The 18,006-nt window shown below is 40.8% G+C and overlaps 1 protein-coding gene across 1 annotated transcript; it reads left to right on the forward strand.

The window, feature by feature from the left end:
- Window positions 1-8: 8 nt before the first annotated feature.
- On the forward strand, window positions 9-13,833 carry CHMP5 (charged multivesicular body protein 5). The gene is made up of 8 exons (XM_030832686.2): window positions 9-165; window positions 1,389-1,493; window positions 3,142-3,188; window positions 4,947-5,040; window positions 5,498-5,569; window positions 9,113-9,221; window positions 10,729-10,841; window positions 13,138-13,833. Exons 1-8 carry the CDS (start codon window positions 97-99, stop codon window positions 13,186-13,188), a joined length of 660 nt encoding a protein of 219 aa, XP_030688546.1. The 5' UTR covers window positions 9-96; the 3' UTR covers window positions 13,189-13,833.
- The last annotated feature ends 4,173 nt before the right edge of the window (window positions 13,834-18,006 follow it).

Consider the following 18,006-nt stretch of genomic DNA (forward strand, 5'->3'; position numbering starts at 1 on the left):
GCATGGAGGGCCGGAAGTCAAGGCGGAGGCGGAGGTGATTCTGCTTCCGTTTCTGGTTTTGCTCCAGTGTTTGGGTTGTCTTCGCGGCCGCTCAAGATGAACCGATTCTTCGGGAAAGCGAAACCCAAGGCTCCGCCTCCCAGCTTGACTGACTGCATTGGCACGGTGGGCACTTAGACACGCATAACTAGGCTCAGGGACCCTGACACCCCCAACCCCACCCACCCCCGGCTTCGGCGCCTACTCCTGGGTCCCGGACCTATTGCATCTCAGCTCTCTCCACCCCACTTTCTTTCCTGTTACCCAAGTCATTGCTGACTCCACAAACCAGGGACCCCTAACCCATCACTGTCTCGCCCTTCTTGCGCCCCACCCCTTCTGGTGCCCGTGCCGCGTCCACTCGCTGTTTCCTTACCTCCTCACTCCTACCAGCCATAGGCCCACACAGCTTTCCCACCTCGTCCAGCCTGACCCCTAACTCCTCTTCCCTCTCTCCTCCTCTTCCCTCTTCTCCCTCCTCTTCCCTCTTCCCTCATCCCTCTCTCACGTCAGGACCCTCGGCTTGATATTCTAGTTCAACATATCTGTACCCCAATCCTGGATCTCAGTAACAAAAATTCAGAACTCTGACCCCTGACATTAAGCCACCACTTTCTATCCAAGCGAATAGCATTAGATCTAAGCCCTAGCCGGGGTCCACTGGGCACTAACCCATTTCACACACCTCCTGCTTGAGCCCTCAGCCTGACAAGCCTCTGATTCTAGGGGAATCTCAACTAAACCCAGTGATTCTCAAATTCTTTTTCTGCTCAAGCACACTTGAGAGCGACCCTGGAATATTAGAATTTAGGGGGTGGAGTATAGTTTATAAAAGCTCTCCAGTGTTTCTGGCTGAGAATCTCCCCACCACCAACAGTTAGGAATCACTGTTTTCCACCTTTCACCATATGCTCTTCTTTTTTTAAAAAAATTAATTAATTTTATGTATTTATTTTGGGCTGCATTGGGTCTTCGTTGCTGCACGTGGGCTTTCTCTAGTTGCAGCGAGCGGGGACTACTCTTCATTGCCATGCGCAGGCTTCTCATTTCGGTGGCTTCTCTTGTTGTAGAGCACTGGCTCTAGGTGCACGGGCTTCAGCAGTTGTGGCATGCAGGCTCAGTAGTTGTGGCGCATGGGCTTAGTTGCTCCGCGGCATGTGGGATCTTCCCAGACCAGGGATTGAACCAGTGATCCCTGTATTGTCAGGCAGAATCTTAACCACTGCGCCACCAGGGAAGTCCCTCTTCTTTATTTGTCCTTTCTTCCTCTATATTCATTCCTCTCCTGCCACTTTTCATGTAAATGTATTGCAATAACTACTACTGCCTTTGATGTTTTTCCCCTCAAGGTGGACAGCAGGGCAGAATCTATTGACAAGAAGATTTCTCGGCTGGATGCTGAACTGGTGAAGTATAAGGATCAGATCAAGAAGATGAGAGAGGGTCCTGCAAAGGTAAGGTAGGCAGCACCTGAATAAGGTACTGTGACAACCTAACTTGAGCACCTGTGGAAGTAGGGCCTGGTGGTAAGGGCTGGTGAGAGATACAGAAGAGATGCTCACAGTCTAATAAGAAAACATACGTGAAGGTGTATCCTTCAGGGGGGAGAGTTTGCAGCCATATATGAGAGGAAGGCTAGGATTTGACCTGGTGGTGAGAAGATGCTGGTTACATGTCCAGAAGAATGTACATGGGAATTAGCATATTCTACTGAGAAGGTGCTATATTCTACCTGGAGAGCTGGGCCTGCTCAGGAATAATGAGTTGCCAGGCTAGTCAGGTTAGGTAAGTATAATAGACTGGTTAAGGAGTGGCATATTGGGAAAAAAGTACCAGTGTTCTATTAATAATATCATCACTACCTACTAGCTGTGACCTTTATAAAGTCAGTTAATTTTTTATTTTTCTCTTCTGTTAGGTAGAAACATAGAGTTGTATATTTAAGTGCATGGACTGTGAATGTAGAACTGTCTTCTTTTTTCCCATCCCTGTAACTTATTAGACATTCAAGCTAGAGCAAGTTACTTAGCATCACTGAACCTCAGTTTGCCCATTTATAAAATGGGGATGATATCTACTTTAAAGTGTGAGATTAAATGAGGTAATTCATGTGACCTACATAGCACTGTGTCTAGTACATAGACACATTCAGTAAATGTTAGGTATTATTATCATCTGTGAAGTAGTAATACCTGCTTTTCCTTCTTCATTGGAGGAGACAAATAAAATGATTTATGAAACAGTATAGAAATGGAAGTGACAGGAGGATTTTCTCTGCCATCTTAGTTAGATGGCTTGGCATGAAGAGCGAACAGAGGCAGAAATGCCCACCTAGACTTGAGATGAAAGCCTAAACCATGGTGGTAGTCATGAGAATGACATGAGAGGAATCAATTTAAAAGTGAGTTCTGGGGCTTCCCTGGTGGCACAGTGGTTGAGAGTCCGCCTGCAGATGCAGGGGACACGGGTTCGTGACCCGGTCCGGGAGGATCCCACATGCCGCAGAGCGGCTGGGCCCGTGAGCCATGGCTGCTGAGCCTGCGCGCCTGGAGCCTGTGCTCCGCAACGGGAGAGGCCACAGCAGTGACAGGCCCGCGTACCGCAAAAAAAAAAAAAAAAGTGAGTTCTGAAAATCTAAGATAGCAGTGCATGAAGACACAATAGAGAGAGGAAAGGTAAGGTTGGTGTAACAGTTTTCAACCTAGAGAAGTGAGAGACTGGCGGGGCCATTATTAGTCATTTCCAAGGTAAGAGCAGGCTGAGGAGTTTGAGCATGCTGAGTTTGAGTGGATAGCAGACTGTCCAAATTGGGAATCTCCCTAAGGCACCTAGATATACAAAATCGGCCCTCTTGGGGCTGGGAGTAGAGATAATATGCACTAGGAAAAGGAAATGTACTTCAGTACACTGAGATGTGGGATGCCAAGACTGAGACAAGCTGGGGCTTAAAGCCTGCTTGGGAGGTGAACAATCCAGGAGTCACTGTGTCTACTACTTTGAAGATGAGAGGAAGTAGAGGTATGTGGGGATATGGGAGATTTTTTTTTTTTACCGTATGTATATTTTCTACTTCTTTTCATTAAAATCTGTTTTTCTCCCTAGAATATGGTCAAGCAGAAAGCCTTGCGGGTTTTAAAGCAAAAGCGGATGTAAGTTATAAGCATAACCTCCTTTCCTCTAGCAGGTTTAACCAAAAGGGAAATGGTCTTCCATTCCTTTAGATTTTCATACCACTTTATAAGTATTCTTGAGTTAATTGCAAATTTCATTTACACATACAGTTAGCTGGGTTTTTCTCCCCCTGCATGTTCAGCAACATCTGTTGCAGCACTGTCCATTTAAATAGAACTTTTTGCTTTGATGGGAGGTGTTTTGTATCTCTGCTCTTCAGTACAGTAGCTATTAGCCATGTGTGGCTATTGAGCACTTGAAATGTAGCTAATGTGACTAAGGAACTCAAGTTTTAATTTTATTTAATTTTAACAATTTAAGTAGCCATGTGTGGCTAGTGGCTTCTGTATTGGACTGCCCAGATCTATAGAGTTTGATTCTCCCATTTATTTAATTAGAGTGTGCCTTTTAAATTTTTGTTTGTCTGTAAAATTGGGAATCTTGAATATTTGTTCCCTCCCATCAGAAGATTTAACGGTCCTTAATTTGTTTTAGGTGACTGTGTCCCAGTGTTTGAGCAGAAGCCCAAGAGTATCTTTGGTACTTACCCTTGTGAGCTGTTGAGAGCCTCTGCAGGGTTTATAGAGGTCAGATGTAATCAGCTAATAAAGAACCAGAAAAATTGTTGATATCTCTATTCCTATTTATAAACTAACTTTTTATAAGACATCAGACACCATCTTACTCCTTTTAGATTAGACAGAATTGGAAAAATAAATTATGATGCCTAGAGTGGTGAGAGAGTGTGATAAAATTGTTACCTCTCTAATTGGTAGCACTGCAATTTTTAGGTAACTTTTTTTTTTAATAAAAGGATATTATTCATTGTAGAAACTTGGCAAGTACATAAACATGAGTAGAAGAAAAGGAAATCTACCTAGATTCCTACTAGCAGAAATAACCACCTTTAAAATGCTATTTTTACAGTTTCTTTCTCTGCTTGTGCATACATGGTATGTGTGCATATAATTTTTAGAAGATAATAAATGGCATGTATATAGGTTATCCTTTTCCACTTAATGTTATATCATGAGTATTTTTGTCCTTCTAAATATTCTTTGCAAACATACTTTTTAACGGGGTAATAATGTTCCACCACCATTTGCCTGCATCGTTGACCATTTTTCTTCTGGTTGGATGGTTAGATGGTTTCGAAATATTGTATAAGGGCTATAGGAATATAAGTCTTTGAGGCAGTATTATAAGTTGATATAAAGCTTTATTTTAAAAAAACATGGAGTGTCAGGCATTATATTAGGTTGGATAGATTGCCTATTTGTGGATACGAGATTAATAAAATAACATACCTGTCCTCAAGGAGTTCAGTCTACTGGAAAAACAGTTTCACTATATGTATGAAGAGCCTTAAAAACAGTTTTGCCTTTTCCTTCAAGAATTCCATTTCTGGGAATTTAGCATAGGAAATGATCTAAAACGTTATAAAAACATGTATTAAGACTTCTTAGCAACGTAGAAAGCAGCAGTAATAATAATAATGTTAAGTGGAAAATAGTGTTGTAACTAAAATATATACAAAGGAAAAAGACTGGAGGGACATCAAATGATGTTTGTGTTAGATTGATTAAATTGTTTTTCCCAATTTTTCTGTATATTTAATTTTTTCACATTTGTTGTTATTGTTTTTAAGAAAATTCTCTTATTTTGTGTTAGAGATACTTTCTTCATGAGGATTTCTATCTGGCTCACATTTATCCTTCTCAATTGACTCTAAAAAGGTATGAGCAGCAGCGGGACAATCTTGCCCAACAGTCATTTAATATGGAACAAGCCAATTACACCATCCAGTCATTGAAGGACACCAAGACCACGGTACTCCCAAAACACCTTTGCCATGGTTTTATTTTATTTTATTTTTTTTTAATTTTATTTATTTATTTATTTATTTTTGGCTGTGTTGGGTCCTCGTTTCTGTGCAAGGGCTTTCTCCAGTTGCGGTGAGCGAGGGCCACTCTTCATCGCGGTGCGCGGGCCTCTCACTGTCGCGGCCTCTCTTGTTGCGGAGCACAGGCTCCAGACGCGCAGGCTCGGTAGTTGTGGCTCACGGGCCCAGTTGCTCCGCGGCATGTGGGATCTTCCCAGACCAGGGCTCGAACCCGTGTCCCCTGCATTAGCAGGCAGATTCTCAACCACTGCGCCACGAGGGAAGCCCTTATTTTATTTTTGTTTTATTTTATTTTATTTTTGTACTCTGTGCTCTTTTCCCATGGTTTTTAAAAGACAGTTTAACCAACACGGCTTCTTAAGACATGGTGTTTCCTTTTTTTAGGTTGATGCTATGAAACTGGGTGTAAAGGAAATGAAGAAAGCATACAAGCAAGTGAAAATCGACCAGATTGAGGTGAGATGTGTACTGGATTCTCCAAGAATATACACTTGTTTCTGAAAGAATCAAAATGATTGTGTATGTGATGGGAAGAGCACAGGAGAGAGATTGAATCTTGGGTTCTGCCATTTACTAGTAGAGTAACTTTGGGAAAGGGTTCCAAAGGTCTCACTTTCCTCATTGTTAACCTAAGGATCCTAATACCACATACAATTATAATTAGAATGAAATAAATGAGCTGGTGTATCTAAACGCACAATGCCTGGCACATAATAAGCACCCAGTGAATAAGCACCCAGTTTCCTTTTACTTCTAACTCACTTAATGACTTTTAGTCAGTTGCCTCAATTGTAAAGTAGTGATGTTGCTGCTCATCTCCCAGGATTGTCCCGAGTGTAAAATGAGGACATATACATAAAGTGCTTAGCACAGTTCCTGGTGTAGAATTGGTTCCCTCTTCTAGTAATTCTCTTTATATTTTTTTCCCCCAGTTTTATTGAGATACACTTGACATATAACATTGTGTAAGTTTAAGGTATACAACATGATGATTTCATACATATATATATAGTGAAGTGGTTACCACTATAAAGTTAGTTAACACCTTCATAACCTCACATAATTACTATTTTTTTGTGGTGAGAATATTTAAGGTTTACTTTCCTAGCAACTTGCAAATATTGTTAAATATAGCCACCATGATGTACTTTAGATCCCCAGAACTTGAGTCATCTTTTTTTTAAAGGTTATATTCCATTTATAATTATTATAAAATATTGACTGTATTCCTTGTTGTACAATATATCCTTGTAGCTTATGTATTTTATACGTAGTAGTTTGTGCCTCTTGATCCCCTACCCCCATTTCTTTAGATTTTTTTTTTTTTTTTTTGGCTGCACTGGGTCTTAGTTGCGGCACGCGGGATCTTCACTGTGGCATTCGGGCTTCTTAGTTGTTGCATACGGGCTTCTTAGTTGTGCATGCGAACTCTTAGTTGCAGCATGCGGACTCTTAGTTGCGGCAGATGGGATCTAGTTCCCTGACCAGGGATCGAACCGTGGCCCCCTGCACTGGGAGCACAGAGTCTTACCCACTGGCCCACCATGGAAGTCCCTAAATTTTTAATAATAATGTCATTAGGTCCTTAAAATTAGCATTTCTTTTTGAGATCATGTTTTGGCTGGGGCACTGAGCCCTAAGAGTTTGGCTCCTCTTGCCTCTCTCAGTTGAACAGCGCAGATGGCAAACAGGGTTAGCAGAAGGAGTAGTGACTGGCCTGAGGAAAAGCCTTCCTTTCTGTGTATGTGATAGTTCTAACCCCCGGAGTAGAATGTCTCTTTCTAAGAGGGCATGGACTCAGTTTTGTTCACTGTTGTATCCCCAGTGCCCCAAACAATGCCTGTCCATAGTTGGTGCTTAGAAAGTATCTAATGATTGATGAACAAATGAACTAGAGGCCATTCATGGAGATAAAACAGTTCTGCCCAATTGGAGGATTATTTGTTGGTGGAATATTTACTATGTTCCTAGCACTTTACGGCTTCTGCAGACGTATTCTCTGGTAGGGTAGTTCTGGTCTTTAGTAAGTGAAGGCATTCCTCCCATCTTGCTCTTTTCCAGCACCCCTCCTTATACTTCTCAGGACCCTCTTTCTAATCCTCCACACCAGTCTCTGCTTACAAGAATTTAGGCTTAGTGATATCTTCCAGGAGATTTCACTGAGAAAAATGTTCTGACTATGCGTGTCTTATTTGTATATTATTATTTGATAATAAAATAAAATGAAACTGAATTTTATTTTCTGCTTTTCGGGTTCCTTGTGTTTTAATTAGTGCTATTTAATGAACAAAATAGAAATTTTGATCTTTGCGGTTTTTTGTATGTTTCTTCGTCTTTGACCTATGGTTGTCTGGCTCTCTCCACATCTAATTATCCTTCTCCTGTCACCTCATAGATTTGCTTGCATGACAGGTGGAAAGCCCCTTTCGTTGTAACTTTTTTGATGTGTATGGGTATGTGTCTTTGGCTGGTCTAGGTATTTTGAATTCCATTTGTTTTCCTAAAATCCTTTACTTGTAAAACATTTTCACTGTTTTATAGTACTCATTCAGAAAATTTGCCTCTATGTATGTATGTTCCCCTGTTTCTGTCTTTTTTGTTTCCCAGTTTCTGCACATCAAGTGTAATGCTTATATTTGTTTTGTATTGATTTTGTTTGTTTTTCCAGAACTGAACATGCTAATTCTTTGTGATGATTTTTTTCTTTTCTGTGTCTATCCTGGAGTCTATTGCTAGGAATCCTATCCATAAATGATTTTGGCAGACTTGTCTTGACATGTAAAAGCATAATATAAGTTCAACTTGATTAGTTTATGTTATTTTCACTCTATTTTAAGTATTGTTTCAGCCAGTGCTTCTCTGTATAGCAGACTGTTACATATGTACAATAGTTTGGCCCTTGGAAATGCAGAAAAGCAAAGCATTTTCTTTTTAAAGAAATGTTTTTCTCCACTTTATTTTATATCCTTTATATGGAAAAACAAACCTAATCTGGGGGCCAGGAAGGAGTTTTTAAGTGTTTTGCATTGCTCTAGAAATCCTGAAGGATAAGTGGTGCTAATTTGGACCCTCTGTATTATCAACACTAGTCCATTCCCCTCTATGTGGAATTTTCAGTATATGAAAAACATATTGTTTTGTACATCCTTAACAGAGTAGAAGATATATAGTATTAAGTGCTTAGTGTTTGACACATATTATGACATATATTATTGCAATAAATCCTTACTATAACCCTATGAAGAATGACTATTAATAATCCCATCTTACAGATGAGGAAATAAAGGCTAAGAGACATTACTTTTCATTGAGTAATGGCCAGATTTTAGCTTAGATATGTCTGACTCCAGAGTCTGCTCTTCTAACCATTATACTAACTGCCCTTTATTATGCTATAGTACTTCTCAGCTTGGTTTTACATTCTTTCTGGCCTTGTAATAGTCTCCCAGTTAAGTACAAATAGATAATTCCCAGAAGATTTATGCCCTCAATCAGTTTTTTTCACCAGCCTGGTCTCAGGTATCAAGCCTATCCTGATTACATTTCTGTTTCCCCATCCGGGGTGGGCCCAGAACAACTCTTTTGTACTACCCAGTTGTTTCCGCTACTGCTTCCTTTCCCTGTACAGCGTAGTCAGTTTTTGGCTGACTCAAGAAGAGTAATTTGCTTGTCTCAATTACCTCTTCTCTATTAACTAGAAAAATTTTGATAGTGTAACTGTTGCTTGATTTGATGTTTCAAGGAAACTTTCTGTAATGAGAGAGCTGATTGGGCATGTATTCTTACAGTAGAAGTTTGGATTTCCGTGAAGCACCTTAAATTCAAATGCAAGATTACCAATTCTATTCTTTATTTTGAAGTTTACATTTTACCACCCAAAATAGGAAGATTATGTGGGCCATTGCTCGTTTCTGAGATTCAGGAGAGAGAATAGGGACAGGTGGTAGTTAGAGAAAAATGGTAAGAAATGAATAAAAATCCTGTCATATATTTTTGTAGGATCTACAAGACCAGCTAGAGGATATGATGGAAGATGCAAATGAAATCCAAGAAGCACTGAGTCGTAGTTACGGCACCCCAGAATTAGATGAAGATGACCTAGAAGCAGGTAAGTTACAGGAAAAGCACTGTATATGTAGTTTTAGCATCTGAGAGGAGCGACTGCCTGGGACCTTTTCTCCCAAATGTTAGAGAAAATTTCTGCAATAGTTCCCTGAGAGTTTATGGTATAGTCTCTGGGCAAAGAGCTTGAGAGGCAGCCATATCAGATTTGCATACCCCACCAACTCTGGGATGGACAAGCTCTGAAGGAATGTCTAGGCAAAGTCCTCTGCTGACCTGGTGCTTGGTATCCAAACACTGCCATTCCCTGCCATTTTCCTTTTGATTTTTTTTCTCTTTATTTTCCTGCTGGAGTCCTCTCCCTCAGAACAGTGAAGCAGATCAAGAAACAGTAGTTGGCAAATACTTAGTGTGCATCTGCTATATGCCAGGCACTGTATTAGATGCTGGGGATTCAGCCTTGAAGAAAACAAACACAATCCCTGCATTTATGAAGCTTCTCCTCTAGCAGGGGTAAGAAACTGCTTGTTTCAAGTAATTCATTAATTATAAGAGCACAAACTGTTGGGAAGGAGAAGTATAGGGTACCATAGGAGCACATAGCCAGTGAATCTAACCTATTTGGGAGTCAGTGACAGGCATTGCACCTGAAGGATGAGCAGAGGGTAGCAAGACAAAATGGAAGGGGTTGTTAAGTGGCCTCACAGAGAGTTGTTTAGAAACTATTCCTGTAGTCCATTTAAGAAATTGTGGTGGCTGAGACTATGGTGGTGGTAGCAAAAACAGAGATAAGTGGACATATTGAAGAAATTTTAGGAGGTTGAATGGACAAGACCTAATGATTGATTGGGTGTGGAGAGAGAGGGAGGTGTCAGAGGTGTTTGTCAATTTCTAGCATGAGCAACTGGGTAGATGGCAGGACCACCCCACGCTGGATTTTCTGTTGCATGATTCCCCTGTCCCATTACTACTTCTTTCTCTCCATGTTCTGTTTTGCCTAGAACCTTTTTTCCCCTGTTTATTTCTTTGTTTTCTTATTTATCATCTTAAGTTTCCTCTGATGAGTCTCTACCTGCTGTTGCCATTTCCCCGGTCACTTCCAACTCACTTTGCCATAGACTTATTTTTAAAGCCTGATCTCGTGCAATGGTCACTCACTATACAACAATCTCATGCCTCCTTTCACTGCCTGCTTTCAAGTTCATCAATAAATGGGAGAGGATTTTTTACATTTGTTATCATCAGGATTTTCTAATTTGAATTGGCCAACCGATAACTATAGAGTCTTCTCATGAAGACTGGGCCTTATAAACCTGTGGGGAATGGTTTTGTTTGTTTGTTTTATTTTAATTTTTCATGGATTTTTACCACACCAGTTCCCTTGAAAATTTCTTACAATGGCCATCTTTTATTTTGAAAATAGAAATTAATAATCCTTTCTCTTTGTTTCTTAAGTTTTCATCTTATTGCAAATAATTTGGCCAACTTTCTTAACATTAGCTGCCAGTTTTCTTGCTTACATTTTATTGAAATATTGACTATTTCAATCTCAGAGTTGGATGCACTGGGCGATGAGCTTCTAGCTGATGAAGACAGTTCTTATTTGGATGAAGCAGCATCTGCACCTGCAATTCCAGAAGGTGTTCCCACTGACACAAAGAATAAGGTGAAAGCTTTTTCTGTTTTATTTTCTATGCAAAATGGTCTGGGAATCTAAAAGGTATTCTTAAGTAAGAACAAGGAAAGACTGTCATTATTTTGGGAACCCTTGAAAGCTCAGTTTTCCCACATTGGATTGTGGATAGGCTACATAAATAGTGTCACTGAGGCCCAGGGATGGTTTTATTCAATGACAATTTGTATAGTATACATAATCACTTTTGTGAGCTTGGACTGGGTGCTATTGGGTTTTAGACATTTCCTGGGAAAGCAGCAGCAACATATGCATGAACCATGCGGGGTGGCAGCATAAAATAAAGGTCCACTCCAGACACGATGATCAATAATAGGGTGGATTTTTTTTTTGAACTAGGGATTCATAATTTAAGTATAAAACAATGTAGAAAGATTCTACTTCAACAAGGAAAAAGAATCAGGATATATGGGTGTAAGCCTGAGATTGACACCACTAACTGTGAGACCTTGGCAAATCACTTAGCTGTTTTGAACTTTTCTGTTCCTTGCATCTATAAAATGCAGATAACTGTAACTATCTCACATAATTGTTATGTAGATCAAATTAGATCTTGTATGTAAAAGGACTTTGCGAACTTAAAGCCCTGTTCAAATCTACATGCTTGTCATTATAAATAGATACAATTTTGCTGCTTATAAAATCCTGTTTACCCCATCTGAGATTCTGGTATCACATGTCATTTTTTCTATTGCCACTGGCCATTTACAGTCCTGGTGTTTACCTACTCCCAACGTGCACATCGAGGTGCACAGTATAGTTGACAGAATCCTAGAGTGGGAGCCAGTCTCAGCTCTGCCTTTATTCACTGTGTGACTTTGAGCAAATTAGAAGTTCATATCTTCTTTCTGAACCTCATGTTTTTCCTACCTGTGCAATGTGGGGAACAAAAAGGTGGGAAAGTAGGTAATTTCTCAGGTCCCTTATAACTGAATTTTTTTTTTAATATTTATTTATTTGGTTGCATTGGGTCTTGGTTACAACAAGTGGGCTCCTTAGTTGCGGCTCGCCAGCTCCTTAGTTGTGGCATGCAAACTCTTAGTTGCAGCATGCATGTGGGATCTAGTTCCCAGACCAGGGATCAAACCTAAGCCCCTTGCATTGGGACTGAGGAGTCCTAACCACCGTGCCACCAGGGAAGTCCCCCTTATAAATGGTTTTGACGAATGTGTGTGTTCCCCTACCTTACCCCTCCCCCCCGCTTACTTGAGCCTGGGGTCGTCTTACCTTTCTCTACTACACAGGCCACCCTCACCACTTCAAGGCACCAGGTGCATAGGTTGCTTTTTCTCAGCATACCTAAAATCATTTTTATTAACACTACCATAGCCCATCTTTTCACATCCTTGGTAACAGGTCCCTGAGGGATGTGTGTTATTTCCACTTTTAGAAGGTCACAGATTCCTGACTTGAATGTGCTGTTGAGGTATGGTTTCTGAATTGATAGTGGTGTCAGTGCCTATAAGTTTGTAGTAAAGTGTGATATGGAAGTGACTGCCTGTCCCAGGGCACCGCTCTTTCAAGGATTGATGAGGCGGGCTTCCCTGGTGGTACAGTGGTTAGGAATCTGCCTGCCAATGCAGGGGACACAGGTTTGAGCCCTGGTCCGGGAAGATCCCACATGCTGCGGAACAGCTAAGCCCGTGCGCCACAACTACTGAGCCTGTGCTCTGGAGCCCACGAGCCACAACTACTGAAGCCCGTGTGCCTAGAGCCCATGCTCCATAACAAGAAAAGCCACTACAATGAGAAGCCCACGCACCGCAACGAAGAGTAGCCCCCGCTCTCCGCAACTAGAGAAAAGCCTGCATGCAGCAACAAAGACCCAATGCAGCCAAAACTAAATAAATTAAATAAATAAACTTTTAAAGATAAATAAATAAAAGGATTGATGAGGCTACAAAAGGTATTGGTTCACTTTGGGATCAGAGTGAAAGTGGGAATCTGGAGACAAGCACTCTCTCCTCTGCCTTCACTCCTGGACATTCCCAGTCCCCTTTTCCCCTTTCTAGGTTTACTCTTAGGTTTCTCTTTCTTTCTGTACTCTTCCCTTACTCTGCAAGGAGTCATCCCTTTTGATCTCTTCCACTTCTTTTCCTGGTTTATCACTTCCCCCTTTACCTTTCATAAAACAGCTTGTTCTCATCAGTGGGATTTTTTTCATTGATTAAACACTTAGAAATGAGTTTTGACTACTAAACATTTGTAATCTTTTTCTTTTTTTATCAGTTGGAAAATAGTGGCACTAAACATTTCTTCCTTTTCACAGGATGGAGTCTTGGTGGATGAATTCGGATTGCCACAGATCCCTGCTTCGTAGACTTGCATCATTCAAGTACATCATGTAAAATAAACACATATTCTGGGACTAGGAAATATTTATCTTTCCAAGTTTGCCATAACAGATTTAGGTTTCTTTCCTTTCTTTGGAGGAAAAGTTAACTACATTGCTTTCATTTTTTTTCCGTTAAGAGACTTATTGCTTGAAGGAAGCTTTCTTCATACTAGATTTTTATTCCTTTTCTCTTATGAAAGACTAACTTACTTAAAGTTATCATTGGGTATGTATAACTTCATTCCTTAATAATAATTTTGAGATAAAACCAAGGAAATGGGAATCTTTAAGTTCTATGACAGCATATCTCCACAATCTCAAATTGACCTGATAAATTGATGACAAAGACAAGATTAGTGGGACTGTCCATATTATGATTCAAAACCATTTTCTCTTGTGGTATTATAGGTTGGTTAAAGTGATGGCCTTTTTTGGTGAGTTTTGTTGTGTCTTGTGAGTAAATCATTACTGTGTCCAATATTGGAATGGAATTATCACTACTGTATCATGGGTGGCTATTTTGATTCTGTGGTTCATTCAGTATTACAGTGGACTTGTAATCAATAATGAATATTTCTTGATATTTAATGTATAGGACATTTATTTATACTCAATAAATATTTTTCAAAAGGATATAATTTTAATAGTATTACCTCAGCCTGAAACTTCCACTACAGAAACCAAATTTAATATAATTTTAATGTCAACTCAGCCTAAAAACTCCACTACAGAAATCGAATTTAACTGGCAGCATTGTGGTATAGTGGAAAGAGCAAGGAGCAATCCAGGCTTGGGCCCTGGGTCTGCATCTAATAACTACTAAGTAGCCCACTCACACCTCTAAATTTTTATTTCCTTACTAGTAAAATCATGCTTCTCTCACAAGCTTTTGTGAGGAATAATTGATTGTCTTGAGTACTTTGTTAACTGCCACGTCTCATATGAGGGGTTATTAACAATTAAAAATCAGGGGTTGGGAGTTCTCTGGCAGTCCAGTGGTTAGCACTCGGCACTTTCACTGCCATGGTCTCGGGTTCAATCCCTGGTCGGGGAACTAAGGTCCTGCAAGCTGCGCAGCTCGGCAAAAAAAAAAAAAAAAGTGGGCTTTATTCCCTTCTTGGGAAGTGCCTGGAGTGCTACAGCAAGTCCAAATTCCTGCTAGATTTCAGGGTCTTTAATGATCCATCCTCCCTCTGCCAGCCTCACTGGCTGCCTCACAGTGTCACATGCACCAGCCTTTCATGTGTCAGCAGATCAATAAACATTTATTGAACACCAGCCCTGTAGAGTTTCTATACCAACCCAGGGGATACCAAGAACAATCACAGCTCCTGTCTTCAAAACTTCACTGTCTAATTATAGGTGAGGATGAGACATGGATGTAACCCTCTCCCATCCCCACTAACCTCACCCTTGAAGAAGACTTCCAGTGGAGCAAATATTACACTATTCATCATTACCTTCTTGAAACCTTCCTTGGCTTCCTTACAAGTTCTCACTCAGCCCTTTTAATATTTCTTCCATTATAGTTCCAATCTGGGATAACTTCTTACCCTTCATACTTTCCTTGAGATAACTCACACCCATGATTTTAACTATTACCTATGAACTAATGCCTCAAAATAACTGTAACTAGCCCAGACCTCTTTCCTTATTCTTTTTTTCAGTTCTGGGTATTCCAAATTAAATGCCCCACCACTACCTAAAATCTAACATCCAAATTAAGCTCATTACCCTGAGCTTCACACTCAACCAACGTTCCTGCTTTATTTCTTGTCTTGCCAGTGTTAAATCAGTGACCCATATATTGCCAGTTTTAGTGGGTGATATTTAGTGCTCCAGCTAGACCACTTTAGTACACTGGATACCAGGGAACAGTCATTCTGCCAGTCTCTCTTCCCTTGGCTTTTGTGATGGTATCCCGTGGTTCTTCTATTCTTCTGACTATTCCCTCCAAGATTCCTTTCTGAAATTCTCATCTCTCCAACCCTGTAATGTTGGTGTTCCTCAGGAGTCCAGCCTTTATCCACAGTACTTCTTTCTCTGCTCACTTATATTTAATAATCTCAGCTATTCTCATGGCTTTAACTGCTGACTTCTAAGTCTATACTTGTATCCCTGGTCTTGACCCTGAGTTTCAGAATCCTGTTTATATCCACTCGTTGCCTAAGAGTAATCTGGATGTTCCAGAAGCCCACAAACACTTCACATTCAAATAGCCAAGACAACCATTATCTTTCCCCCAGACCTAACCTCCTGTTTTCCCTGCCTCAGCTAATGGAACCATTATCCTCCATCATGCAAAACAGAAAGCTCTTGAGTTGTCCTTGATGCCTACATTTTGCCTCATCCTACACATTCAATTAATCATTAAACCCTGCTTTTAACCCCTTTGTGTTTCTCAAATCCAGCCCCTCCTTTTCTCTTTTCAACTCTCTTTGGCTTGGACATCCTTCCCATAGCCTTTGCAAAGAAATGACCTGCTTTCCCTTCTTGCATAAAGTCCTGGTTCCCTGACATCTCCAGCAGGGCTTAAAAAGCTGCCTATTGGCCCCTGCCTCTCTGTAATGGTTTATTGCTTAGTCTTTTCAGAACAGCATTCTCTTTCATTTAGAGAACTGCCTCCCCAATTCCAAATGTGTGATTATTGGAAAAATACCAATTAGAGTAGCCCTACCTTTACTTTTCCACTATGGGAGTGGGCTTGTAACCAGATTTGTGCCTATTGAAGTTCATCCCTCAAATTTTCTAAGGGGAAATGCTTTCCCTTTTTTTTTTTTTTTTTTTTTTTACTCTTTATCAGTCTGAGAAGTTTGAGATATTGAGTCGAGAGAGCAGCCAAGAGGCAGAATGAAAGAATCCTCATGGCACTGAGCCCTGACTTCTGATCTTTGAGATTCTCAGAGTGCTCCAAGTCTCTGTAACTCCTCCTTTAGTTCTGTGAACTGAGAATTCTGCCAACAAACCCCCTTTTCTGCTTAAACTAGTTGGAATTGGGTTCCTGTCACTTGCTAGTAAGAGTCCTGTTCTAGTTCTCCTGCATCTGCCATACAGTCATTCCCTGCCTCTCCTCATACAGTTTACCCTCCCTGGAGCAGTAACCGATCAATGGGCTCGTGTGCCCATGGCACAGAGAGGCAAACTGACAGCGGGTGTGTGCAGCCAAGTCAGGGTTTATTGCAGGGTGCCAAGCAAGGGAGTGAGAGACAAGTCTCAGATCCACTCCAGCTTGGTCTTTGAGTTAGGGGTTTGTTTTTTTTTTGTGGTACGCAGGCCTCTCACTGTTGTGGTCTCTCCCATCGCGGAGCACAGGCTCCGGACGCGCAGGCTCAGCAGCCATGGCTCACTGGCCCAGCCGCTCCGTGGCATGTGGGATCTTCCCAGACTGGGGCATGAACCCATGTCCCCTGCATCGGCAGGCGGCCTCTCAACCACTGCGCCACCAGGGAGGCCCTCCCCAGGTAGTTCTTATGTGTAGCTAACGTTAAGAACCACTGTCCGAGGGTGCCTGATCAGTACGAACCTATTTTCATGGACAGGCAGTTTGACTGTTGCCATAAATTTCTGCAATGAAGAGATAGGCAATGATTGCCCTAAGGCAGAGTTTTCATCCAGAGAATGAGTTGGGAAGTATTACTTTCTCCTCTGTTTTTTGGAAGAATTTCGAAGGATTGGTGTCAATTTTTTGAACATTTGGTAGAATTCACCAGTGAAGCCATCTGGGCCTGGCTTTGTGGGAAGCTTTTTTTTTTTTTTTTAATTACTAATTCAATCTCTACTTGTTATAGGTCTATTCAGATTTTCTATTTCTTCTTGAGTCCGTTTTATTTATTTATTTATTTATTTTGGCCACGCAACACGGTTTGTGGGATCTTAGTTCGCCAAACAGGGATTGAACCTGGGCCTCCTACAGTGGAAGCACAGAGTCCTAACCACTGGACCGCCAGGGAATTCCGAGTCCGTTTTGGTAGTTTGTGTATTTCTAGGAATTTTTCCATTTCATCTAGGTGATCTGATTTGCTAGCATACACTTTTGTTCATAGTATTACCTATGATCTTTTTTATTTTTATAAGGTTGGGAGTAATGTCCCCTCTTTCATTTCTAATTTTAGTGATTTGAATTTTTCTCTTTTTTTGTTTTTCTTGGTCAGTCTAGCTAAAAGCTGATCAACTTTGATGTTTTTGGTGAATGGATCAACTTCGTTTTTGTTGATTTTTTCCTATTGTTTTTCTATTTTTTATTTCATTAATTCCTGCTCTGACTTTTATTATTTCTTTCCTTCTACTTGTTTTGGTTTAGTTTGCTCTTCTTTTTCTAGTTCCTTAAGGTAGAAGGTTAGGCTACTGATTTGAGATCTATCTTCTTTATTAATAAATCTTTTTAAGGGGACTTTTCTGGTGGTCCAGTGGTTAAGACTCCACGCTTCCACTTCAGGGGGTGTGGGTTCGATCCCTGGTCAGGGAACCAAAATCCAGCAGGCCGAGTGGAGCAGCCAAAAAATTAAAACCAAAACAAATATTTTTAGAGCAGTTTAGGTTCACAACAGCATTGAGCAGGACGTACAGAGAGTTCCCATACACACCCTGTCCCCACACATGTACAGCCTCCCCCACTAGAGACGTCCTGCTCCAGAGTGGGACATTCGTTACCATTCATGAACCTGCATTGACTCGTCATCACCCAAGTCCATGGTTTACATTAGAGTTTACTTTTGGTGTTGTACATTCTATTGGTTTTGACAGTGAACCCACTATTATAGTATTGTATCATACAGAGTTGTTTCACTTCCCTAAACATCCTCT

This window comes from Globicephala melas, chromosome 6 (assembly GCF_963455315.2).
Source record: "Globicephala melas chromosome 6, mGloMel1.2, whole genome shotgun sequence".
In the NCBI taxonomy this organism is placed as follows: domain Eukaryota; kingdom Metazoa; phylum Chordata; class Mammalia; order Artiodactyla; family Delphinidae; genus Globicephala; species Globicephala melas.